Here is a 17,839-nt window from a genome sequence, read left to right on the forward strand (position 1 = left end):
ACAAAAACTCACTGAAAGCCTCAGGCAGTAAAGCAGGTGCAATGACCGTGGGCAGTTGTGGCCTGTTGATGTGGCACAACAGGTGGAGCATGTCCTAAACAGGCTGCTACTCGACGAACAAGTACTGATGACAGGAGTTCAGTTTTGGCCAAATAAACAAAGTGGATGACAGCACTCTTGGCAGCATTTAGCATCTGTTTAAGGACAGTCAACTCAGACCTAAACCACAACCTCTCAACTTGTCGATGCTCCGCTTTAGCTTTCCGCAGCTCAACACAAATACTGGTACAATGGTGCGTGTTTGTTGGGGTGAACTTGGGTACACACATTAGGACCATGGGCTACCAGCACAGAGTGGAGAACGGCTGTAAACCTGTCAGGAGAAGTTGGAGGCAGAGGGCCAGTTCAGTTCCCAAGTCATCACGAAACGTAGACATGTCCATGTCACGAAGACACCGCAGAGGGCAAGACACTGATGTCAGTGCTGGGCGACTGGCTGACTGATCAAACCGCACACAATAACGATGTGAAGAGAACATATTTGACACAGTCGCCATGTGTATGACATGACCAGCAGGTCTGTATACTACCCAATCCAAGATATGATTTTTTTTACGTGAGCGGACTCGGTGACTGGGTCAATTGTGGAAGATATCAATTAGGTCCGTGATCCTTTTTGGTATACAGATGGTTATTTTCATCAAAATGGACATTGAAGTCACCTGCGATCACGGGTATGCCACTGAGCCTGTTGCAGTGGTCAAGCAGATCATGAAACTCTGACAGAAACATATTAGTCAATTTGCTTGTGGTGTTGGGTGGTGGTCTATATAAACACATAAGATGAACTTCTCTATCTGGCAATGAAAGTCTTGCATTAACAAATTCAACTACAGAGTGTACAAAAGGGAGATCAGTGCCAAATGCAAGGTCGATGCGAGAGATGTTTTAAATATCACAGCAATCCCAAATCTGTGACTGTCATGTGGTAATTATTGTATACTGTAGTTACCTGGGTTACATCAACAGACACTCTCATCGCCACCATCTCTGGGCCACGTTTCAGTCAATAGCATAAAACTCCGTGATCTCAGTTCTCGTCTGTGATGTTGGTTGGATGAGACAGATCGAGCGTTAAAAAAGTGCGACAAGGAGGTGTAGCGGAGAAGATGGAGAAGAGCGTTTAGAGTCGAAGAGTGCAGAGCTTCGAGTGATGAAGAAGACAAGCAGATGTGTGCCGTCGATACATAATATCTATCCGACTCCTTAGGCAGACCGTCATCATAAGCAGTCAGACGATGTCGAAGTTGCGGTCTGTGGCGTTGGCCTCTGTGGGCTCTTTTTACAGTTCGGTGCTGCGGCGAAAATGAATGTACATCTCGTGTAGAGTCCGGCTACTCCATGAAGATGGATCCATCTTTAGACCATCAGAGCACTGCCATCATATTTCCTAACACAAACATCAGCAAATCGTTTAGCTGGGCATTGCTGCACTTGTTATCTGTCATCACTGTCGACAAGACTGAACCTGGACTTCTCAGTCACAAAAGCTCCGCCTCATTGCTGCCTTCTCCAGTACTGAAGATATCAGTACCACTCCAACAGCATGGCCAAGTGCCCGTGTGAGTAACACGTCAACAGCATCTGTTCTTCCTAGATTAAGAAATAAATGATAAATACGTATACACCCCTATGCAAGGTGATTCTCAATGAAGACTAATACATTAAATTTAAAGATAAAATATTTGCACGCATCTTCTCTGCACTTTTAAAAGTCTGAATTATTACGAACAAGTAAAACAATTTTCAAATAGTTTATTAGTAAAAGCCTGTATCATAAAACCTATAGAGGCTAAAATGACTGCCATTTATTTCATTTCTGTTACATTGATTCCACAGACTACAGATATCTGAATTTAACAAAAAACTTGTAGATATTCAGTTTCATGTGTACAGTGATTTCTTTCCAATCAAAAATTCTTTAAACATTTCATACACAAGGGAATGTTGTCATACTGATGGAGGATGATTTTAGTGCATGCATACATGTACTTCTAATACTTATTGGACGGAACACAAAAGTATTAAATAAAGAAGTGGGGGGGAAACACATGCCATTAGTTCCCTTGCTCAGTAGGCAGACCTTGAACTTGTGGCACTCATCATTAGAAAACTTCTATCGAGTTTTTCTAGGTTGGTTCCTGTGTGCTTTTGAAAGAAACGTAATATGTAAAGTAAGTTCTCATATAATCAAGAAAAGGAATTAAAATGCATTTTTAAGCATGATGTTCTAAAGACAAATGTGATTTCTGTGTCAAATAGATGTGGCAGACTAAGGTGTTCAAGAATTAACATCTGAAATATTCAGCCATTAACCATTTGCTTGAGCTCATCATTCTTTGCACTGGCCAAATGCAAATGGGTTATGTGCATGTCTTATATATTCAATATGTCATTGTGATAAAGCAATGATACTACAAATTAGTCCTTTATGCGAAGAGATGGAAAGTCGAAAGGTTTATGCCATACATCAGGTCTCCATCGAAGAGAAGGAACTTGCATGCTTTGGTTTCCCTTGGCAGATATCGCACAAAATGTGGATGGATGTTACCAAGCAATGGATTAACAAACCCTTGCTGCTCAAAACAACCATCCTCTAATAAAGATGCATTACATGAGATAATAAACTGTGTGTTATTTTAGAAAACCTTTTCACACTTCCAAAACATTTTGAAATATTGCAATGGTGATTTTTGTTAGGAGGCATGGAAATCTGAAGACAGAATGTACAACTCACATTATCATTTACATTCTTACAGCTATGGTCCTTTATTTGCCACAACTGTCAAAATTTACTATATAGCAATTATGTACAAAAATTGGCAATTACATAAAACTTGCTGCAATAATAAACTGGTTGCTATCACATGATTATCTTCTCACAGATGTACATGTCCAAAGTAGTCATCAAGCCATTCTTCCAGGACAAGTCCAGATAACCAAAAATGTGAGTATATCACATACTCAAGCACTCCAATAACATATCCAAGGAGAACGTCAATGATATGATGCCGACCAAGCAAAATTCGAGAAACTCCAACACATGTGCAAAATAATATAATAAATGGCACATATGGCAAAGAAACAATGTTTCTTGTAAAGAACATGGCAACTAGTGCAGCACGTGTGGCGTGACCAGAAGGAAAAGAAAACTTGTCCACTGAAACTGTTGCAAACATGTCCATCCTGTTCTGCAGAGGTCGAGAACGACGAAAAATCATTTTTGTCAAACCAACAATAATTAAGTCGAACAGTAGTGCTGGAAAAGAAATATAAGAAAAATGATTACATTATTATCTTTGTACAGAATCGTTTATTTTTAAATATCTTCATGCTCTTAACCATTTTCAATAATGCAATAATTCACTGAAAATATGCCTGACCCACACCGATGATGTTACAGAAATATTAAGATAAGATAATACTTTATTAATCCCTAGAGGGCAATTCAGTTATAACCTGAAAGAGGTAATTTCAATAAAAATATTTTGTATATGTCCTAAAATTGTGGAGAAACAGTTGCATCATTAAAATGTTAACAGTTTATTAAAATACAGATTTAAAGTTTAAGGTCCATTTCATTCTAACCCCTAACTTTCCTAAGTCATAGGAAATGCGCCACACAATTTAGGTAACATTTTATCTATGACGTGCAGAGACCAAAGACGTGACCCTTACCAAATAATAAATTAACGATTACTTCAATGTCTTGAACTCTGTGCGAGATCAAAAAAGCAGTCACGGTTCCAGCAAGCCAAATAACCCCATGAAAGCTGATTTCGATGAGTTTCATGAGTGGCCGAAGACTTGCACACGCTGAATCCTTGTGGGCACATACACTCATGGATGCCGTCATTTCTTCATCAAGAATTAAGAAATCTTCCCATAACTGCCAAAGGAATCCTCTGGCAATGCTGTGTGTATCTTGGAACTTTTCGTTTGATGCATGTTTGATGTGACCGGGGTGTCTTTTCCGCATTGTGATCGAGATTTCAACTTTGTCTCCTCATAACAGGGGAAGTAACCTTGTTTCGTTTGGAAAAATACTCTCTATCCAAATATATCTATTTAGTAACTCAAGAATAAGTAGTGTAAATTCAATAAATGTTAGGTACAACATAATTTTCAAAGACTTTTAGGTAATTGTTGTACTCTAAAAAAAAGTCCTGAATGAATGAATCTTGGTCCAGAGTAGATTTAGAGAGTATCCGTTTTGACTGGATCTCCTTCGAGCAGACGACACTTAGCGGCCACAAAAACAAAGCTGGTTGATTCTTGTGCCGCTTCAAAACGGCTTTGAAGGCCAGCTTAGAAGGTCCCGATGGATCATTCCGTTCCAAAAACGGAAGAAACGGGACACACATCATCTATGCTATGGAGATCAGCGCTTAACCGAGAGAATAATAACAGTAACGAAACCATTTGCGTCGGCCCTGCAGAAAGAGACGGACCTCTCATACGGGTGCTACGGATAGAGGCTAAAATTGATAACGAACCCACCCAGATTGATGAAAGTTCACCTGCTGTACTGAAATATAGAACACCAAACTTCAGGTAGTGATTTATTACTTCTCAGTATAAGATGAATTACTCATGTAGCATCTCTGCCAGCATCTCACCTCCCCCCTCCTCCCCCCAAAAAAGTTCGTTTGCAGCACCGGAGCAAATAATTACGCTGTATTTTAACGCTTTCGTTAAGGTGAAATTATATTGGCCACCTTTCAAAGAGTTATGAAGTTTGAAATAATTAAATAACAATATATCTTAAGTCATTTCCTTTTCATGGCATCGGTTCGTACTCAACAGCAAGTTGAGCGAATGTGGTTGCTAGGGACTCGTTCATAGCAAATAAGCTAGTAGCCGTTATTTATTGCAATAAAGATAGCAACAACAATGTGTAGAAAAAGTATGCAGCTGAAATGTGAATACGTAGGTACCTTCTGTCTTATTTAAAGTCACCGAAACAAGGAATCGTTTTATCACCAGGCCTGTGTCCAATCTCTTCAGATTGTACTCGGGTAAGAAAGGTCCCCGAGGTTGCGCATAAAATATTAGCATCGTGTAAAAAGGATGAACTTTCTTTGATTCTAGATCGCTGGCGTGTATAAAGAAGAACAGTTTAGGAGACTCAAAAATAGACTTCTATTATACAAGTAGACATTAAAGACTGTTTCCTTCTCCCTACCCTCTCGACGTCAGCCATCTCACTCTCGCAACCGTGGGCACAATTGCACACTCGCACATTTTCTCTCTCGCCCTCCCTCACTCTCTCTTTTTCACACAGAGGAAGAAGATATTGTAGGTCACTCCCTACCCTACCTTCTTGTCTGTGCGTCTGTCTTTTTATTCTGTCATTCTGGCTGGCTGGCTGGCTTGCTGGTTGTCTCTCGATCTTACCTGCGCATATGCGTCCGGGATACATTTACGCGCACGCACACCCCCACCCCCACATTCTTATATATACCGCTTTGTAAATTGCTCTGTTAAGCCTTAGAGGTGTGAGAGTGCATTTATGCAATAATTTATTAAAATTTATTTTATTTTTGGATATACATATAAGCTCTCCTCAACAGTTAAGTTAAATTTGAAATATCAATTCAGTAGAAGGTAACAATAAATAATTTTATCATACCATGTCACTGTTTCAACACTAGCTATTTGGAAAAACTGTAGCCATGCGGTGCAAGTTAGATGGACCATCGAGCGGGGCTGCATGAGTTCTAATTTTGAATATTTCCTTTCCGTACGTCCCTTTACACTCAAATTTATGGAAAGTGTCTCGTGTAACACTGCCTGTCTGTATCAGCTGGAATTATTCATGGGAAATAGAGTTCGCCTTCCCGCAGGAAAAATGCATTCTTGTCCGATGCTTTTATAAGGCGATTTTCATATTTTCCCGATATCCATTAAACCTTGATAGTGTCATGTATTAAATAATGTTTAAGGTATCTGGCACACACACAGGTAGAGAGATACATTCACTTAGCTCTCCGAACTAAGTGTAAAACCGTATTTGTCAACACGACGAATGTGTGGAATAATTTTAATAATGTTGCTGTTCACACATAGAGCCTCCGCAACAGTAGAGATTTCTCCATTCTGCGAGGCTGAAGCTTGGAAGGTGGGATGGATTCAGGCCTGCACGGATATGACATTTCACAATACCTATGGCAAGGAGGGCTAGTGAGTGATTTTATTGCATATAGAGTGTGTAAATAAGTACTGTATGTGCAATAACTGCATCGTAACCAGAGCTTTGTGAAGACTTTTTGGGAGTGAACTGCCATCTGTTTTGAATAGTGATATTTACTATTGCAGAAAATGCAGACTTGCTTTTTGATTTACGAGTTTTATCTTTTCTTTCGACTGACTTTATGGAATAATCGAAAGACAGTTTTTTAGATTGTGGTTTGTAGCCTATGAAAAAGCACATGAAATATGATTAGTGATTAAGTGCATTGTCTTGGGCTTTATCACATTTTTGGATTTTCCTGATGTCATCAGATTCAATTGAGAAGCCGTTAATATTGCATGTGGCTCAATGCGGACGGACTGGGACTGTGGCATGATGGTGTTGTACATTTTCAGCACGAGCTGGGAGTTTCCGGAGCTGACAAGCGGCAAGCAAAGTATGATCAGTGACTGCGATGGTCGCCATTATCCTTGGTATGGCTCGCGCAACGAAACCGTAATTTTCAAGGTCAGTTCACCTGCACTCATCTTTTGGCATTTTTTGTGTACCTCTCTTTTGTCATGCAGTAACCCTAAGTGGGACATAAAATCACCCGCAATTAAGGTCTGGAACTGTCAACACGTTGATAACTCATGAACCATTTATGTTAATAAAGGCCCAGCGGAGGTGTCAATGACGTCTGTGGCCAATGAAGCGTCTCGACGGTCTCGCCTGACGGCTAGAGAAACACCCGAGCGTTTTGGTTTTTTTGGGTTTTTTTTTTTTTTTTTTTTTTTTGGCACCTGACTAGTAGGACTTGCCAGCATGACACGGGTTACAGGGGGTCACCTGTTCGCCCCGCCACCTGTATGTGGGGCTAGTTTTCATAGTCAGACTGCTGATGCTCGATCGACGCCACCCCTGTTGTGTGTGTGTGGGAGGGAATATAAGAAGTTAAGTAAGGAATCGAGAACATCGCAAGACACTTGGGCGCCCGGTAGTGTAGTGATTAAAACATTCACTTGTGAGCGGCTCAGGGTTCAGATCTCGTCTCGGAACACTGTACGTGGTACCTGTCCGCAGTGCTGGGCATCGGGGTTTTTCTCTGGATACTTCGGTTTCCTCCTCCTCCCTCTCCCTCCATAGTGCGAAATCACATCAGTGTGGAAGAACTTCCTACTACATAAACCATCACAGGACACTTCTCGGTAAGACATATTTGCGTACAGATCACTTGGTCAACAGTCGAACAGCCTTCAGGTTTTTTCAACGCCAAGGGACTTTTTTTTTTCGAGACCGAGACTGGAGCAAGGAAGGCAGAGACTCTGGAGAAAATCGGATTGAGTTAGCGAACCTTGATTCTAGTCATACACTTATAACGGACCGCTAGGATTGCTAGCTGTCGTCTTAATCTTCTAAGGACTACGCGAACTTAGACTGTGAGAGGTAAAAGACCGGCAGAAAGAATCGTCATTCTCAGGGGAGAAGAGAACGTGTGTGTGTACTTGCCTGCCCTCCAAAGTACTGGAATAGGGAACTAAGTTGCATTAAGGTGGTGCTCGTTTGACGGCTGTAGGTGCCATTGTGCATCCCGGTTTGTGCCACCGTATGCTGTGTAACAGTGTGGTCGGGTGAACAAGCAGTCGTCGAGGAAGCGACATGTACGTTCCTGTACTGGGACAGCGCTTGGTTTTCGTGACTGTCGCGTCTTTTGCTTCTTGGGTGGTCGAGGTAAGGGGGCTGGTGGCACCCGGTTCGCATTGCTTTTATCGGTTCTGTAGCGCGCTCGGTAGACGGAAAGAGCCCATGTGTAGCTCGCTCCCAGCTCCACTGGTCGCTACACATGGGTATATCTAAGGTGACCAGACGTCCCGCTTTTGACCTCGTGTCCCGCCTGAATATCGGGCGGGACGCCCAATGTCCCGCTTTCTGGCTTTCTGGCAAGTCCATCAAATGTCCCGGTTGTCTTTAAAAATCACTTTTTTCGGCGTTTTTTGACGGTGACGACACCATCATCGGCACGTGTCCCGCTTTCGCACCCGAAACGTCTGGTCACCTTAGTATATCCGAGAGTTCCCACTTCTCAGCGCAACGCGGTCACCGAGACAAGCGTAAACGGAGAGGCAAACAAATGCTGTAAAACAAAGTAACACAAAATCATAACATATTTACATTTTGTTTTCATATTTACATCTTGTGATCATCTTCTGCGAACACTTCTTAACAAACTAAAACGCTATTTGCTCATTGTAGCTCTATTTTTAAGAATGGTTTATTTTTGTCTGACCATTGCAGTAAATGTTCATTTTTTTCAATCCTTGCTATCTTTGGCTATTTTATCTTAAGTTGTAAATCAGTTTTCTTTTTTTAATCAAATATTTTGCGCTTGTCTCGGTGACCGCGTTGCGCTGAGAAGTGGGAACTCTCGGATATACCCATGTGTAGCGAGCAGTGGAGCTGGGAGCGAGCTACACATGGGCTCTTTCCGTCTACAGAACCGACAATAGCAATGCGAACCGGGTGACCCCACTCGCCTCCTCGTTTACTTCTAGTCCACCCGCACGCGCGTGAGCTGACACTGGCGATCCCGACCGCGACATTAGAGAACAGGTGGGAAAGCTGGTTTAACATGAAAAAAAACCCCAAAAAAACAACTGCTCCAACCTGGCCAACGCTTACCAAACGCGACCCGGAGTTACGGGCAACCCCCACCCCCCTACAGTGCAGAACCCCACGTCTGCTCACCTGCTTGGCGTCCCTGACCCGTAGCTACCGACTGAGTTGACCTTCCTGCTCCACTGCCTCCGGCTGTTTTGACCGTACTAGCCGTACGCTAACCAACCGCCCGCAGCATGCAGACTCAATCGCAACTCGGTCTGAAGAATCTCGACACACGAACAAAACGTCACAAAGCATAGGACAAGACAGCACTGAGAAATGAGGACTGGGTAGTGGGTTAACTACACCGCATCTCCACCATTTTGTCGCGTAGCGCAGTCGTACGTCGCAAGACTCGCTCTCACACAGTCACAGACACACTCGCAATCACAGACTTCCACGCGCCCGACCTGAGCAACAAAACCAACCACTCCTCAGTGGACAGAACGGTGCACGAGGGGACAATACAACACGTAAGTTTATTGGCGGTCCCCAAAATACGACTCGCCAACTTAAAAGAAAAAGAAAATAAACATTACATCAAGCATTACATCAAAAATACAAAGTAAACCAACCGGAGGAGAATCCCTCCCTGCTACAAAAAAGCATTACCCATCATACACAAACATTTAGATACACCCCCCAGACAAACTAATGGTTCAGCACGACACTGAGTGTTCACTATAAGTATAACACAACCTATCCGCCTCCCCGACCACTGCCTGAGGCAACGCGAAGCTGATGCCACCACGTCACACCCTCGTGACGCGTTGATTCTGTCACACACAGAAAACGCCGGAGAAATGTGACTGCTTGCTAGTACCCGTGTCACGCACTGAGCTAGACTCCTACGCACAACAGCATCACGCAGAAGGCACGGGAGACGTATGGACGGCACACAGCCGGGCCCTGGGTACACGACGCCTCCCCGCACCTCAGCTCTTCTCTGTCCATCACAATCTGATTCCCGGCCTCAATATATACTTCCCATCTAGCCCTGTGGCTCCCGCTCTTCTTACGCACATGGTTCCCCCGCCCTCCTGTCTTACGCCAAGACCACGACGACATATCCTGTTGATTACGTCCCCTGTATTACGATATCCCCTGAGGTGGGTCTGTTATCTCGTGCTCCGTCGCAGTTGAGAGATGTGCCACGTGTTGGCCCCTCCCTCTGGCCAGACGATATCGACAGCGGACAGGGCTTGCCATTCTTGCCTATTGTGAGCGATAGCCAGCAAGTCCTGTACAGGACGACCAGTCTAGTCTTGGACGTTCGTAAGCCAGTTCTTCCTCTGACCACCACAGCGTCGGCTACCCGCCAAGCTACATGGTCGGTGGATCGAGCGGGGAAATGACGATTGTCAGTCGGACGAAGCTCTATTCGGTGTGCCGCGATCGTTGGCAAGAGACCTGCTACTCACCTCATTACAAGCGTACTTAGGTTTTCCATTGGAAGCCTTGTTTTCTTGCAGCACCAATGAAAACGAGTTCTTTTGCCAAAAGTTAGGTATGTTGTAAAAGTTTTTGTTTATTTGTAAACGATGTATTGAAGACACATCAGCCTACGTCATACATGGATGAGTGTGCAGTTGAAGAGTGCGTTGGTTGATGTGACCAGGCTCCGTCAGTTCAACCGCTAAATCACACTGTTGGGACTGAATGATAGGGCAGCAAGCTGAGCACATTTCTTGCGGCCCGTGTGGCAGGTACATTAATGTCTTCGGCCACTCATTAAAGTGTAATCAACAACAAATGCCCACTCTTGTTACACCGATTCACCTTACGTTTACACAAGCATCACAGCCAGTGAAGAATAGCGATTGGGTGCACGCGAAGTAAAAGTATTACAATGTATATGTATAGAAATAAAGGAGTCACGGTGACGATTTGTTCTAAATGATGGACTCACGTATCTCCGACCAAATGAGTAAGAAATGTCATGCCAGCATAGGACTGGGAATACTGAACATGCGGGATGCCTTCTGAAGGATTTGCTGATTACATAAGGCAGCAAGGCTTTTTTGATTGATTCCGGTTATCTTGGAACGGATGTTAACACGAGAAATAATACCATTCCTGTTTCCTAGGCCGAAGTTGTGGAAACAAACGATGAAAGAAATAGGGATGAGACTCAAAAACGAAGATCTGATAGAGCCGAGTGAAAATAAGAGAGCTGATAGAGAGAAAGACTGGAGTTGACATATAATAATGATGATGATGACGACGACGACGATGATGATGCAGACTTAGAAATCGTATTTCTTCAGTGTAAAGTAAAGTGTGCTTAAATATTTCTGAATACAGATTGTAAACATTTAAAGCACAAACAGATACAGAATGGACGCAAAAGACACACTGACACAGACCAAAACATATCATCAAATAAACGGCTAGAGACGCGCCAACAGATACAAAAGACGGAGAATCAGCTCATGAAGCATGCGAGGGGTTCGGCATAGGAAAGGAGTGGGAGACTGCGAGCAGGAAAAGTTGAATTTGAGAAGAATTATGCTCATTTCTCTGATTTGAGGTAGCGCATGGAAGCCGGCAGAAAATATGGAACGGTCATAAATAGCACGCACTAACATGATTTTAGACATCTGTACATATTCCAAGACTCCTAGTGGTAACATATGTTCCAACGGCGACAAAGACAGGAGACTGCAGAGTACATAAATTGATTCCGACCCTCATAATGAGGAGTTCAGAAAATTCTTGTTTTCATTGCAGAAAAGTATCAGGGAGTTTATGCTGCTGACACATAGTTCCAAAAAGCGGCAAGATGGCGCAGATGTGGCAGTAGAAAACCACGTAAAGTGGTCCAGAAATAAATGAAACTATTTGGCGCAGGCAGAGAAGAACAATCCAAAAGATAGCAAATATCGTAGCAGAAGCGTACATCAAACAGTAGACAAATCGTAACGCAGATCGACGAAAAAGAGGAAAAGTCGCTCTCTAACCAGTAAGGCGAAGGGACATAGCTCTCCAATCCCTACATGTTCATCCGTAGTTAGGGATGCATACGGTGGCCAACGTTAATGTACGAGATAAAATAAGAAAAGAAAAAAAAAAGACAAAATATTTAGGCCACCGAGGTCTCCAGATCGCTATGAGAAGTTGAGAGAAATCATATTCCTCATTACCCAAAGTCCCATACCCTTCATTTCAGAGAGTTGGAATAGATATGCATGTTTAAGTGGCACAATATAATTCAACAAGTTACACGGGAATGCAAAGTTTAAGTTGATTAATCTCCCACAGTTTAATGCCACTATCAACAGGTGCTTGTATATTTTATAAAAATTGATGTGAACCTAGCGCTTCACGCAAAGTTAATATGCATACTGTATGTGCTTTCTTCTCTTTTCGCAACCGCAAAGCTTACGAAAGGCTCAGTATGACAATGAAAACACAAAACAATTGGGAGATTTTTAATGAAATCAGAATTTTCTTCCCATTTTTGTTATTAGTCATCAGCTCTGTGAAGAAATCCCAATTTTCTTGTCCGTTGTTAATCAGAAGTCTTGTTTGTTGGTATTTTAAGTCGAATGTTTTGCATTCAGGGGCCGTGTGATCGCTATCAGACAGCAACGGTGTTCATGAACGACAATTTCCACCCCCATGTCACGTGGCGCAATCCAGCCAACCGGCACCAGCTGGAGCCTAATCTGACCCACATCGTGCGGGACCAAAGCTTCTACGTGTGGCTGGTGGCCTGGAACATGGTGACCATGAAGTCCTTCGTCCTGCAGACCATCTCCTGGCGCATGCAGGTCAGCATCGCCCAGCGCACTTCAGTGTGGGCGAGACTGGCCGTTAGTTTTTAAATCCACTTAGTCCCGACCTTTATAAATGCATAGTTTCTGACACTTTCCCCAGAGCAAAAGCTTAAAAGCAAGGACACCAACTCGGTTGTTCTGAAGATCGAGAGGGTATGTTTGGATCAGGTGATGGCGCACTCATTGCAGGAGAGTAAAGGGTGCTTTGGGTTTTGGAGCACAACCACACACACACACACACACAAAAATGTTCTTTTCCTTACAGTCGCACATTCATACGGAGGACTTATGGCTATATTCATTTGATGAATTGTGCCAGTGAATCAATCCAGTGCCTGATGGATAGATCGAGCCAACTTTCCACGCTTGCAGAACGTTTGTTGCTTTCAGAAAACAGGAAACAAGAAGGATATTGGGTCATCCTTAGCCCGCATCTCTACAATGAACTAGCTGTTCACCTTGTTCCCACAATTGCTATTTTGTTTTATTTTTGCAAAATGGTTTTAATCTTTCTCCTATAAGTCACTTTATGTTATTAGTTTATACTTGGCAATGTAATATCACGTTTTATTTTGAGATGTTGGACATTTGGCTAATGACATTGACAAGGAACGCCATTTTAACGATTCGCAGGAGCAACCAGTCCATGCTAAACAAGTGTTTGTATTAGGCCCAGCTACAACAATTACGACTCTTCTGCAAGGAGAGCGAAGGATGTGTATGTGAGAGAGAGACGCATATTGTGTAAACAGGCGTGTTTGCAAGTGGCGCAGTGCTTGCCTCCTGCCTCCCTGTAGTGTCATGCTTGTGGCCCCACTGGTGTTGCAGCTTGAGATTGACATCGATCCCAACAAACCGCTGGGCCAGCGCGCCCGTCTGACCAGCAACCCTGTGCCACGCCAGCCCCTGCTGCTGGACTACAACGTGCCCATTCCGCGCTGTGCCCTCACTCCGCCCTGCGCCAACAGTGCCCAGATGTTGGTGTGGCACCCGCGCCGAGGGCGACCCGTCTGTGTCATTCCTCCGGTGTGGAAGACGGAGGCCCATCGTCTGAAGCGAGAGAGCAAGTTGTGACCTGTGGCCTTGACCTTTTTTAGTTGATCTTCTCCTGGCGCCACCGTCCGCTACATTGTGAGTGTTGCCTGCTGGGAACGGGTAGCTAGCAGCGAGCGTACAGCCATGTGTGTTGCTTCCTTACACATACTCGTCTTTAGGCTCTTAACAGCCAGATTTTCTGATGTAACAATAACGGAACAGTAAATATTTATAGCGCTGTATGCCCGAAACCAAGCCTACAGCGCTTTACACACACACATGCACAGAGAGAGAGAGAGGGAGAGGGACAGGGTGGACGAAACCCGGGTACCCAAAGGAAACCACCGAAAGTCGGCACTATAAACAGGTGTTGCATCCATAGAAAGCTGTGTCGGAACCGAGATACGAGTTCACAACACCCGATGGCCAGTGTTTTGGTGACAGGCACTTTAGACACTGCGATCTTCTTGCGTGGAGCGCCCTTTTCAGCTTAGTAGTCGGTCTAAGATTAGCTTGTGTCTTGGGCCCTTCTATCAGTACATTTCACCGGGATTTAGGTTTTCAACAATCATATTTTGTTATGTCGCAGGCCCCTTTCTTTTAGAAGTAGATGCCACTGATGTGTAGGATCTTATGGTATCTTTAAGGAGTTAACTTTTTCTCATAGGAATAGATGGCACTGATCTTTAGGATTGCTTGATTTCCTTAGTGGGCAAGACGAGTTTCAGTAAGCTATACTCCCTAGGGAGACTCCCCCCAATACTTTAGTGAAATATTCTCTGTCCACACTCTTGCCCTAAACCTTGGCTCTTCGTCAGACTCCCTCATTCTATCCTCCCATCCACACAGTCACATACGGAGAACGGACGTCCTCCCTCTGTGCTGCTAAGCATGTGCTGGAACTCTCTTCCACATCTCATTCACCATTGGGACTACAAAGCTACATTCACACGCTCTATGAAAACATGTCTGTTCACAAAGACTATTCTTAACTCCCTGGCAATATTGTCTATCACGCTAACCATCATGTAACGACTCCATCTTACACTGTTTATAGTCTCTACATCCCTTCCTACTATCATCCATTGCTTTACCTTCTAGTCTTGTGCCTTATCTTTAAGTTGTTCAGTGTGTCTACACGTACCTCACTGTCTACTGCTATCTTGTACCTCATCTTTATGTTGTTCAGTGTGTCACTGTCTACTGGCTGTTACTAAGTTTGACCTGTCTTGATCGTGATGTTTTGAGTTACAAGTACACATTGTTATGTTTTGTTTTCCATTCCATGCATTATGTTGCCGGACACTGTAGTAGCCTATACCGGCAGGACTTCTGCTAAGGCTAAATTCTTTGGGGTCCCAGGGACCCCTTCTTCAGATTTGTAAGGGGTCCCTGTTCTTCGCCTACACTTGAAGGGGACCCCATTGACGAAAATTGAAGGGGTCCTCCGAACTTTTAATGCGTACAGTACGCAATTTTTTGCGTAAGCAGAAGCCCTGACTATACCCACTTATTCTGTTCATATGATTCTGAAGTGCGTAACTCTTACAGTACGCGGAGTCCACGCACATGTTCTCTCAATTCCTGTATGTAGAAGTGTAACTCTGGTTTAATAGACGCCAAACCTAGAAACTTTCTTTCTTTGCCAGACTGCTTCCTCCTCCACTCTCCGTCTTTTATTGTGACCTACGTGCTTAGGTAAGTTTCCAAATTAGAAAAATTACTTAGCTTTATTTGTCTCCCTTTCGTACCACTTTCGTGTGTAGATAGATAAAGGCGGCCCGGTGGCGCAATAGTTAGCGCCAATCACCAATACAGCGAAGGTTTGCTGTCCTGGGTTCACTTCTTGTCTCGAGCACACTTTCGTTCTCTGCATGTGGCATCTGTTTACAGGGCTGACTGCTTTGCCTTGCCGTGATAGTCTTAGTTGCTGGCTAGGTGTAAAAAAAATCCAATCCTTCTCCCCCCTCCCCCCGCCTACCACCTTCGTGTGTAGATAATATACAGTGCTTTTCAAATAATGTGTGATTTTTAAGTGCATGTAAGCAACGTGTTACTGTCAGTGCTTTGCCCGCAATGTGTGACTTACGGTTTTGTGCATCTAATGGAATATGCAAATTTCAGTGCTTTCAGGGAATTGGCAGTCGTGTAGAAGAGAGGGAAAATATTCTGTTGTGGGCACGCCAAGCCACGGATTGCCTCCTGGCAATGAACTTGCTTACTGTGACATCGGCTTAAAAAAAACAAAACAAAACAAAACTGCTCCTTTTAGAAGTGAAAGGAAGATGATTGGAGAAAGAGGCGGCTTTGATGATCCAGTGCTTGATGACACCTGTAGAGCTGTGCAATCCAGACTTTCGCTGTGGAACTTGCCGCTCAACGAGAGATGGTCAGTGATTTGTCCTGAGGGCACGCAGTGTCTTTGCCTTTTGTCCACCTCCGGACTGGGGAGGTCAGTGAGCAGCCTGTGTCGCTGCCCAGTGGCGGCCGGCAGCAGTTTGATCCTGATGGTCTCTGGCTAGTCTCTCAGGTGGACACTTGCCTCCTTACTACCTTCACCCACCCCCACTCCACGTTTTACAAGCTGTCTTTCATCTGTTTCTGTCACAACAAATAGGATGTCCTCTGTGCCACACTACTGTGCTGTCAGGTCAAATGGCTCATGGGTGAGGGGGTGGAAGAGACAGAAGCTTAGCGTGTCAAGCAGAAAGGAAATACAGTAAAGAATTCGCGTTTTAAAGCACAGCTTAAGATTTACTGTATGCTCAGATCAATGTAAGGCTTCCTTTTGATTCATCTTAAGTATGTTACTCGAAAAGGAGATCTTTGAGTCATAATGAAACATAATAACTCTTAGCCATAATGAAGCATAACAATACATAACTTGGATCCACGTTCTTGCCAAAACTCATTCAAGGAGGGAGGGGTCGGTGTACTAGAGCTAGCCTCGTTAAACACATCAGTTTTAGAATAAAACGAAATGTAGAAGAAAAAAAAAATAGCAACATGCACAAAAATCGACAGAGTATGGTTTTGAAAACAGTTTTAGATTAGTTTTGGTTTTCTGTTGATGGTAGCCCGGTAAAGGTTTGTAACAAGTACACTCAGCAATCAGGGTAGCACAGTTCGCACCAAGAGCTGAGTTAACAGCGCCTTAAGCCATACGTATGTAACGTTCTTATCTTCCATTTAAAGCCTTTTTTTTTTTTTGAAGCCCTAGAAATGCCGTCAAGTATTTCTTGAATGAATACATTCAGCAGCTGTATGATGATAGCTGAAATGTACTGAAAGAGTGTGTCTTCACACGCTGAGGACCCCGCCGACACCTCCCTCTCCCTCCTACATACACACAAAGCTGTGCACGTACGCGCACACAACAGCAGCTGTCACCACGACAACACACATCCTCGGTCTAGAATGGGAGACGAAGGGTTCATTGTTCCAAGTCTCGCGTGACTTTGGTGAGGACACAGCTTGACGCATCACATTAACCTCTTTGCAGTCTCTAGGTCTCGTCTCATGGCACTAGCAGCGAAGACTCAGAGGGCTTCATGTAAAATGGCGTTTTGTTGATTTTTGCGGGGGAAGAAATACGCTGTGTAAGTGCAATACCATATTTGATACTGTCAAATCTATATTTAGCCGCATACTTGTCTTCTGCATGGGAGCACGCAGCTTTTGAATTTCCTACTTAAGCAACATTTTTAGCGAATTCTTTATTTATTTTCTGATGGCTATGCATTTTATCGATTGACTTGATCTCTGTGATATAAAGACCTGCCTACCTCTTCAGGAGCTTGTGTGGAATGCATTTTATCACCAGTAAGCAGATTTGTCCAGATTGTTTAGCTATGTATATTCTTAAATACAACATGTAAATATATATGTAAACTTAAAAATAAATAAGCACAGCAGATGATAAGGATTTGTTTATGGAAAGTATGTTGGAACGGAATGGTTTGATGATACTGAGGATGAAGTCTCTTTCAATAGTTATTACCTCTATTTTCATTTGTTTTACGAGTACATCACCAAAAACAAGTATTTCTAATTATATATATATAGATATGTGTGTGTGTGTTAGGATGTTGACTGTTCGAGGATTCTTATAAGCTTGAATGAAATCTTTATCTTT

At 43.4% G+C, this 17,839-nt stretch overlaps 2 protein-coding genes across 2 annotated transcripts; one reads left to right on the forward strand and one right to left on the reverse strand.

The window, feature by feature from the left end:
- Positions 1 to 1,800: 1,800 nt before the first annotated feature.
- Positions 1,801 to 4,098, reverse strand: LOC112575673 (phospholipid phosphatase 6-like). The gene is made up of 2 exons (XM_025257649.1): positions 3,739 to 4,098; positions 1,801 to 3,319 (listed from the first exon to the last, which is right to left on the reverse strand). The coding sequence occupies exons 1-2, from the start codon at positions 4,037 to 4,039 to the stop codon at positions 2,940 to 2,942; spliced, it is 681 nt and encodes a 226-aa protein (XP_025113434.1). The 5' UTR covers positions 4,040 to 4,098; the 3' UTR covers positions 1,801 to 2,939.
- A 163-nt stretch (positions 4,099 to 4,261) lies between these two features.
- On the forward strand, positions 4,262 to 17,621 carry LOC112575672 (protein FAM78B-like). The gene is made up of 6 exons (XM_025257648.1): positions 4,262 to 4,614; positions 6,130 to 6,243; positions 6,649 to 6,760; positions 12,454 to 12,663; positions 13,498 to 13,800; positions 15,829 to 17,621. The coding sequence occupies exons 1-5, from the start codon at positions 4,382 to 4,384 to the stop codon at positions 13,741 to 13,743; spliced, it is 915 nt and encodes a 304-aa protein (XP_025113433.1). The 5' UTR covers positions 4,262 to 4,381; the 3' UTR covers positions 13,744 to 13,800; positions 15,829 to 17,621.
- The last annotated feature ends 218 nt before the right edge of the window (positions 17,622 to 17,839 follow it).

This window comes from Pomacea canaliculata, linkage group LG11 (assembly GCF_003073045.1).
Source record: "Pomacea canaliculata isolate SZHN2017 linkage group LG11, ASM307304v1, whole genome shotgun sequence".
NCBI classification, from domain to species: Eukaryota; Metazoa; Mollusca; class Gastropoda; order Architaenioglossa; family Ampullariidae; genus Pomacea; species Pomacea canaliculata.

Bases quoted from the DNA above. Each gene is read 5' to 3' on its own strand.
- LOC112575673 (XM_025257649.1), bottom strand. From the start codon at position 4,039: ATGCGGAAAAGACACCCCGGTCACATCAAACATGCATCAAACGAAAAG. The intron at 3,320-3,738 runs GTAAGGGTCACG...TTTCTTTTCCAG, and splicing joins AATCGTTAATTTATTATTTG to CACTACTGTTCGACTTAATT.
- LOC112575672 (XM_025257648.1), top strand. From the start codon at position 4,382: ATGGATCATTCCGTTCCAAAAACGGAAGAAACGGGACACACATCATCT. The intron at 6,244-6,648 runs GTGAGTGATTTT...GTACATTTTCAG, and splicing joins ACCTATGGCAAGGAGGGCTA to CACGAGCTGGGAGTTTCCGG. The intron at 6,761-12,453 runs GTCAGTTCACCT...TTTTGCATTCAG, and splicing joins ACGAAACCGTAATTTTCAAG to GGGCCGTGTGATCGCTATCA.